The 8926-nt window shown below is 41.9% G+C and overlaps 1 protein-coding gene across 3 annotated transcripts in view; it reads left to right on the plus strand.

Moving 5' to 3' along the window:
* LOC143020658 (solute carrier family 12 member 8) overlaps window positions 1–8438 on the plus strand; it is a 97381-nt gene extending 88943 nt beyond the window's left edge. For 2 of the 3 annotated variants that reach the window (XM_076177178.1, XM_076177180.1), the window contains exons 11-14: window positions 160–244; window positions 1380–1537; window positions 3426–3604; window positions 7708–8438. In XM_076177178.1, the coding sequence (XP_076033293.1) occupies window positions 160–244; window positions 1380–1537; window positions 3426–3604; window positions 7708–7876 (591 nt within the window). In that variant the 3' untranslated portion in view covers window positions 7877–8438. The remainder of the gene's footprint in view (window positions 1–159; window positions 245–1379; window positions 1538–3425; window positions 3605–7707) is intronic. The other variant, XM_076177179.1, reaches the window with a different exon arrangement.
* Window positions 8439–8926: the final 488 nt, after the last annotated feature.

An 8926-nucleotide genomic window follows, 5' to 3' on the forward strand; every position in this document is an offset into this window, starting at 1 on the left:
TACAAATGTCAACCAACAAGAGTAGCGTATCATCTTTGTTGCTCGAGGGCTGTAGATGATATGAAAAAAGTCCCACAAATTCTCAAATGTCAGCTGCGGTGAGTGTTTTTCTTTTTTCTTAAATATTGCCACGAGTTGAAAGAAGAATTTCTGTTGCAGAGTGCCGCCAGCTCCAGTACTTCAAGCGCCAGTTCTTCTCCTGACGACCATTCGAGTGTTGACACGGATGAACGCTCCGCCAAGGGTGAGCCCAGATCGTTGACGGTGGTACCTTCCCTATGAATTTGTAATCAGACTTGGAGAATAGTCTTATGTTTATGGATTGCTGTTGCCGGTTTGCCCACGACATCTCTGGATTATGACATCAGAATTAAAGAGGGGACAGATTGTTCTGTTGGATTCTTATCAGAGGTCCTCCTCCCCAGATATGTTATGGTTATGTCTACTCGTACGTGTTCTGCCAGTTAACGTGTACTTGATTCTGTGTGAGGCAGCTTGGTGGAGTTATCCTGTGTCCTCTGTTGTGTTACCCAGCTTATGTTGGTATGCTTAAAGTCTTGTACAGTGACCACAGCAGTCTGTTTACATAGCCAGTCTGGGAGTATATTCATAATCATAATAGAATCATGTATAAACACCCACGTACATAAACACACACACACACACACACACACACACACACACACACACACACACACACACACACACACACACACACACACACACACACACACACACACATATATATATATAAAACAATCATGGATATAATTGTGGAATCTAATTTTAATTTTTAATGTACCCAAGTAATAATAATCTACTGGGACCAAAGGCTCAACTTTATGCTAGATATTGCAGGGTTATTGGTATACTGGCATAATTATTGGTATAATTATTCATATTGTCATAGTTGACAGAAGGAACATGTAACTGAACCCTTGTTGCAACTGGTGAGATGTAGTTTACATTAATGTAACCAAGAGTAAAGACAAAACCGGGTAGAGTCTTCAGCCTTACTGCGAATGTGTCTGGAATGACTGTATAACCATTGTAATAACATAACCAGAGTTAAGAATAGGATAATAAGTAAGAGTAATCAAAGAGAATTATGTGGAAAACTAATACCAAGGTATGAGGGAACAGGCAAGGCGAAGCTGTGAGCTTACATAAGCCTGAGGGAAGAACAGGTATTTCAGGGAAAAAAAAAAAAAAAAAAAGCGAGACATTGATAGAGAAGAATGCCATCCCATATCTCATGTTACACAGCTGGTATTGTACTGTGAACATCGCTTCCATTTTCATCCCTTAGGTACAATCCTCTTCATTTCTTATTTTCATATTCTAATTCCTTTTTCTCTTTTCCCTCTGGAACTGCGAAGACGACGGCAGTTTATCGGGCGGAGATGCTGCAGAGGCCAAGGGGTCGGCGGACGTTGGCGGAGCGCGGCCTGGAGAGCCGATCGACACTAGCGCCATCGGGGAGAAACCCAAACACTGGTACTCCGTTCTCTGCAATCGATGGGTCTCTCTTCTCGGAGTAAGTACATAATGTTCATCTCCTCAGCCCACGCTCGCTCGTCTACGCTCTTTCTCTCAATTCCTTCGTTCCTCCTCAGCTGTCTTTCGTTCGAAGTCATACTACAATTGATTGCAATGGTAAATGTGAAATACAGTATACAGTCATGGTTATGTTTCAGTCACTAATAAAGATTATGTAAATAGATAAATAAATACGATTAATAAATAAATAAACATGTAAAAAAATTATCAATGAATAAATATTAAATAAATGAATAAAGAATAAACAATAAATAAATAAAATTAATCAATTAATAGATAGATAAATGAATAAGTTAATTTATGAAAAAATAAACACATTGATTAATCCATGATAGATAAAAATAGATATATGAATGAATGAATAAAAATAATGATAGTGATGAAAATGATAATAACAGTAATAATAGTAATAATATTAATAATGATAATAATAATAATAATAAAAATAATAATAATAATAACAATGATAACAATAATAACAAAGATAATAATAGTAATAATAGTAATAATAATAATGATAATAATAATAATAATAATAATGATAATAATCATAATAATAATAATAATAATAATAATAATAATAATAATAATAATAATAATAATGATAATAATAATAATAAGATAAAAATATAAATAATAATAATAATAAAAATAATAATAATAATAATAATAATAATAATGGTAATAATAATAATAATAATAATAATAATAATAATAACAATAATAATAATAATAATAATAATAATAATAATAATAATAATAATAATAATAATAATAATAATAATAATAATAATAATAATAATAATAATAATAATGATAATAATAATAACAATAATAATAATAATAGCAATAACTACCTTAATCCCTACTCTGATCCTGCCACAGAGAAACATAAGAATGGAACCTTAAGAGCATTATAGGATTGTTATTCAGAACATTTTATAATTATCTATTTAGTTTTCAACCCGACATTTTCTTTTATTTCGGTTCTACTCAAGTATCAGGCAAACAGTTTGCATTAGAAAGTTCTATTTTTCCTATGGAATAGTTAGGTTAGGTTAAGTTGTGATCTAAATATTCGTGTTTATATGATTCTGGATTTTTTTTTTTTTTTTATTCTGCCATATAGTGAAAGACTAGTCTCATGCGCAAGGCAATATAAAAAGAAATCTCCAAATCTAGATATATGGAATAAACATCATTTGTTTTGTAAGTTGAGGTAAAGGATTAATAGAATTTTGTTAGATTTACTATACTATCTTCATTTAATACAATGCATCTCAGTTACTTTTGGACATTCGAGCAATTTTTCGCAAATAAATTCTTATGAAAAAGCTCATTATCTCACAGCATTTTGAAACTATTTACAAGCTAATGTCCAATAAATATTTCTTATGCCCAATTTTACTTTTTATATCGTAGAATTGTCTATCTATATACCAAGGGTTTTCCCCCTAACCAGGGAGGTAGCCAAGTCAAAGGCGTATACCACACTCCTACCCATTCCACTCCCATTCCACCATCCTTTCCTCCCTCCCATCTTAGCTCCTCACGGATGACGGGTCATCCCTGTATCCCGCCCACTGCCCTATGGACTGGTAATGCCATATAGTACTTACAGCCACTCTTTCAGTCTCAAACAAATTTGTTATGAATTTGAGGAGTGTAATGGATGTCGTCTTTAATCCCGTTGGAAAAAAAAAAAGAAAAAAAGATCGAGAGGGGCAATTCACATTTATATAGGAATCATAGATTTATTTTTTCATCTATTTATTAGATTGATCAAATTCATTTAATTTGTATGACTCATTTAATCTATCTGATTATTTGTATAATTTACCTAATTGACTTTTTTCCTCGCGCAGGCGCTGTGCAAGGTGGGCGTAATGCTTCTTGTCCACACATTCTACGGTCTGATCACCCTGGGCGTCACACTCCTCCTCTTCCTCTACATCGGAAGGGCTGCGCCTGGGGTGCCTCCTGGTCTTGCCGCTAGGTTCTCCATAGCCTCCTGGATACGCGACCTCGTGTATACCTGCTTCGGGTAGGTGCTGGGTTAATAGTTCTTGTTCCCTAGACTGCCTGGCCGAGCAGTTGTAGCGAGCACTACTCAGGTAGACTACGTGGTCGAGTGATCGAAGATAGTAAGGAATAAATGTCTCAATCCGTTCTTGCGACTTACGGCTTGCTAGATAAGACCACCCGCTTCCGCGGGATCGGTTTTTGTGGGAGGGGAAGAAGGTCTGTAAGAAAATGAAAAGATAGTAGTAGTGTATAAAAGAGGGCTATTGCCACCGGGCGATTAAGCGAGCGTTCAGGGGCTGCTGATGGTCGTAGCTCGGGAGAAATGGACAGGGAACTCGGACGGCGGCGCCGACGCCGGGATTGAAATCACCAAAAGTTCAGAAAATGGTAGTAGGCGTAGTAGTAGAGAAAGGTGGAAAAACGGAAAAATCTTTAGTGGGAGGTAAACTGAAATGAGATGTAGTATAAGAGAAAGTTAGAAAGTAAGCAAATTTTAGTCGAAGAAAAAGTAAGTGTAGATGTTTGTGCGTGGGGTCGTGGCTGTGTTCGTGATAGGTGTGTGTGTGTGTGTATCTTACGGGTAGTGAGTAGAGTTCACTTCCCACGTGTAGAGCGCGTTCCTGTTCAGCCCCAGGTAAGGCCTGAGCTTTCCTGCTATACCCCAGGTTGGCTTTGAGTGGTTTGTGTATGCTTGTAGCCTGTCAATCAACGGGCCACAAACAATATTATTATTACTATTATTATCATCATTATTATTATCGTTATTATTATTATTGCCATCACCAGTCAAAGCTGGTGAAGGGGTGCATTATTGATAGGTACGGTTATACACGTCTTATCGTGTACACCGCACGTGGGACGGGCGCAGCTGACAGATAGTCTGTACGGTGTGGTCTAGGTGTAATGTGTTGTATCAGGTGTTTGTGTCTGTCGTGCAGTTTTTCTAGGTGTCTTGTGTGAAGTTTGTGTTTGTGTTGGTTGAGTGGACGAATGTTGGAAATTTGGTGTAGAGACTCAGTAGTTCTGAAGTCGCTCCATCGCGAACCCGTGATGAACTTGACAGCGGCATTCTGAACCTTCTGATGCTCGTAGTTATTAGTGGGACATGTCAGCTGGCTTAGTCCCGGGGATTGGCACAGAATCGGCCTGACGAGGGCTAGGTACAATCGACGTTTGGTGGTCAGTGTTGCAGTTTTGAAGCGTCTTAGCTTTCCCAGCACAGCCCTAGCCTTCGCTCTCTGTTTGCGGAAGTGTGGGGTCCAGGTAAGGCCACTATCAAGTGTGCTACCCAGCACACAGGTAGGGTCTTTCACTGGGATGTTTGTGTTGTTTATTTTAAGAGGAGTGTTTGTGATTGTTCTGTTGGTTCGTGGCGTCGTGACTTTGGAGTGTGTGTGTGTGTTTGTTTGTGTAATTTGGGAGTTTTAGGCTCCCACGGGCTTTGGTTGTGAGCCCGTTTGGTGGGTGATTTGACTTATGAGTGTGTGTGGGCCCAACCACACACACTCATACATTCACAAGATGTGCATACGTATATGAAATACGTATGCACATCTCGGTGAATGCACCCTTCCCAACGTGAACTGTGTTCGATGTTTAGTGAATGGTAGCAATGGTGTAATAAATTTAAGAAAAAAAGGGGGGGGGATTCAATGTATGAGTGGTCGTGGTTTGGCCACACCCACTCATACATTTACCGGATGTTCATGCCTATGTGAAATACGCATACACATCTCGGTGAATTCACCCTTCCTGACATGAACGGAATACAAGTGGAAAATATACAAGAATTAAAGGGGGGCTGACACTCCACCAGCCGACGCAGTTCATAATCGCTAAGGTGGCGGCATAGGCGACGCACAAGACCCTCAGATGTTGTCGGAGGCCCTCTCCTCAGAAAAGCAGTTGCGGGGCAATGCTTGAGGTAGTGCTTGAGGGTGGCTTTGGGGTGGCTGCAGTGGTGGCATCTTCTCTCTTCAGGTGTTGCGTTACTTTTAATCTGCCAGAAACAACGGCCCTCCAGTCGCAGACGGAAGAGCAGAGTTTCCACTTTTCTAGGTGTGGAGCGAGGAAGTACAAGGGGCTCATGGTCTGTGACTGCCCTGTACCACCTCGCCCTCTCTGACACCTCTGCCTCCAGTCTGTGCTGAAGGAACCGTTGTACCTGATTAAGAGCCTTGGTGCGTAGGCGCAACTGATTTCTGCTGAGAGGGACGACAACATCGACTTCGGGTCTTTGGCGCGCCGCTTCAGCTGCGGCGTCGGCTAGCTTGTTACCTGGGACACCTACGTGGCTTGGCACCCAGTTGAGGGTAACACTCCTGCCTTGCTGATGCAGCTTCAGCAGAAGTGCTAGGATGGAGGTCAGTAGGCGTACATTGTCGCTGGGCTGTGTCGATTCTAAGCTGCCTAGCAGAGACTGTGAAACCACAGGACCAGCTCGAGATATTAGAGCATGCTCTAACGGTCCTTGGACCGCTATGGCCTCAGCTTGGGGAGTGGACGCATGATCAGATACTCTCCTGCCGAAGGTCAAACCATCCGTCACGAAGGCAGCCCCCGCACTACGGGGCCTGTTGGGGGTCTACGGAGCCATCCGTATAATAGACCGCCATTCCAGGTTCCGACAGTGCCGGACTGCCTTATAGGGCCTGCGCTCGTACTCTTTCCTGGTCACATAACTTCTTCTTACTGGGAAGCTTTGCGACAACGAAGGTTGCAGGTATCGACAGCCATGGTGGTGAGGGCTTGAACTCTGGGTGTGGAGAGTCCCTACCCTTATCAAGGAGAGTGGTGGTGAGCCTGAAGGAGTCCATTAGTCCAGCCGCCTGTGATAGCCAGGTATCAGAGTGGATATGAGTACCCATCCGTCCCAGAGCTATCACAAGGCTCTGGCTTAGATCAGTTATCCTGGGGCTCTGGACTATCTTGGCAAGAAAGTCGACCTCCAGCCTTCTGACCCGTGACGTTAATGAAGGCAATGAAGCCTCCATTCGGAGGTTAACAATCTTGGTCCAAGGTTGAGCTCCCAGGATAATCCTTGCTGCGGCATTTTGGCAAGGCTCCAGGTCTTCAAGCTTGGCAGTCGCCACATTTATGAGAGCTGGGGCAGCGTAGTCCACCAAGCTGCGGACTGCATGCACATAGAATGTGCGAAGGACCCGATGCGTGGCACCAAGTGCCTTCCCCGTCATTGCTCTCATAACTGTGGTTCTTGCCTTCAGTCTCTCCTTGAGATAGGCTATTTCCTTCTGAAAGGTGAGCCTCTCATCAATCCAGACCCCCAGGTACTGATACTGGTGAACCCAGTCCAGCCTAAGGTCCTGGATGGTGAGGTGCTTCCCTTCTTTCCAGAGTCTCAATGCCATGGCCTTCGATTTTGTGGGGGAGATCTTTAACCCTAACCTGCAACATTCGGTCGCTACAGCGCTTAAACAGCGTTGAGCCCTGTTGAAGCACTGCCGTTTCCCAGGAATTATGAGCGCAATGTCATCTGCATAGCAGATGACCTTGCACCCATGTGGTAGAGGTAGTTCCAGAATGTTGGAGACGAGCACATTGAACAGAGTGGGACTGAGGACCCAGAAATGTGAAGTAGAAAACGGGATGCTGTAGTCTACTTCATACGGTTTCGATGAAACTTAGCAAACGTTTAGAAGTGCATGGAAACATGTGATGCAATTTCATCAAGTCGATTAATTACTAAAGCGTATTCAATATGCGTGAGAGTTATCAAAACGTTAACATCAAGCTTCGTTGACACCGGGCTAGTTTAGTATCTGCTAGTGCTAGCGACTAGTAATCTACCCCTTTACTTGCCCAATGTCAACGGAGAGCTAGGAAGGAAACTTGCCTCCAAGCTATCCTAGTGTTAACACTTACTTGCCAGTTAAGTTAAATTGTAGTTAACACTAGCGGCTACTGAACTGGTCCCGTGTCAGCGAGATTTTACGCAGGTGATCAAGGTCTCGTGACCAGTATGTTACATGTTAGCTTGGGTGCGGGGTATCTTTCGGTATACATTAGTCTGTGTGTTTCGGTATGCATTAGCCTGTTTCAGATTGCATTCATATGATCTGTATTAATAACACTTTTATGATGTGTCTCTTAACTTGTCCACAGACGCCGTCCCGCTGATTACGATCATATGGTTGTCACGCCTTTGTACCCTGGACTCGAAGTCACCGCTGCGCAGCTGACGGAGGAAAACGAAGACTTCGCTACAAGGTCACGATACCATCAGTCCATGACAACAAGAGGAGACCACTTTACAGATCCTGTCGAAGAATAGATGAATCCCTACTTTTTTAATCAATACATAGGTAAAAAGAAGATTTCCACATGAAGACGCACATAGCAATGAACTGAAAGTATGAAGGTTACCAGTCCATGGCAACAAGAGGAGATCACTTTACAGATCCTGTCGAGCAATAGGTAAAACACTATTTTCTAATCTATAAAAGAGTAAAAGGAATTTTTTTTACAGATGGATATGGCGAAAGGGACACATAACAATTCACTGGAAGAACGAAGACTTTGCCACAAGGCCACCAGTCCAGGACAACAAGATAAGACCACTGAACAGATCCTGTCGAAAAATAGATAGATTCCTACTTTTTTAATCTACAAAAGAGGAAAAAAGAATTTTTCTTCAGATGGATCTGGCGAAAGGAATACACAACAGTGAACTGAGAGAATGACGGTCACCAATCCATGGCAACAAGAGGAGACCAATTTACAGATCCTGTCGAGGAATAGGTAAAGCCCTATTTTCTGATCTATAAAAGAACAAAAGCAGATGGATCTGGTGAAAGACACACACAGCAATGAATTAGAAGAACGAAGATTTTGCAACAAGGTCACCAGTCCTGTAGGAGAGAGGCCAAACGCAGAGTATGGGATCCAATATATTTGACGTTTCGCCCAGCAGGGCTTTTTTTTTTTTTTTTTTTTTTTTTTGAAGCCCTGCTGGGCGAAACGTCAAATATATTGGATCCCATACTCTGCGTTTGGCCTCTCTCCTACAGTGCTGTTGCAGTCGTTGCTGCTTTTACTCAACAAGGTCACCAGTCCATGACAACAAAAGGAGATGGATCTGGTGAAAGGCATACACAGCAATGAACTGGAAGAACGAAGATTTTGCAACAAGGTCACCAGTCCATGACAACAAAAGAAGACCCTGTACAGATCCTGTCAAGAAATAGACAAATTCCTAGTTTTTTAATCAATACAAAAGTAAAAGGAAGGATTCTACAGATGGATATGGCAAAAGCCACACACAGTAATGAACTGGTACGGGGCATGTGGACATAGCTGGTAGGTGAATGTCATTAGATAAACG

Source organism: Oratosquilla oratoria, chromosome 40, assembly GCF_046742065.1.
Source record: "Oratosquilla oratoria isolate Oo_2021 chromosome 40, ASM4674206v1, whole genome shotgun sequence".
Taxonomy (NCBI): domain Eukaryota; kingdom Metazoa; phylum Arthropoda; class Malacostraca; order Stomatopoda; family Squillidae; genus Oratosquilla; species Oratosquilla oratoria.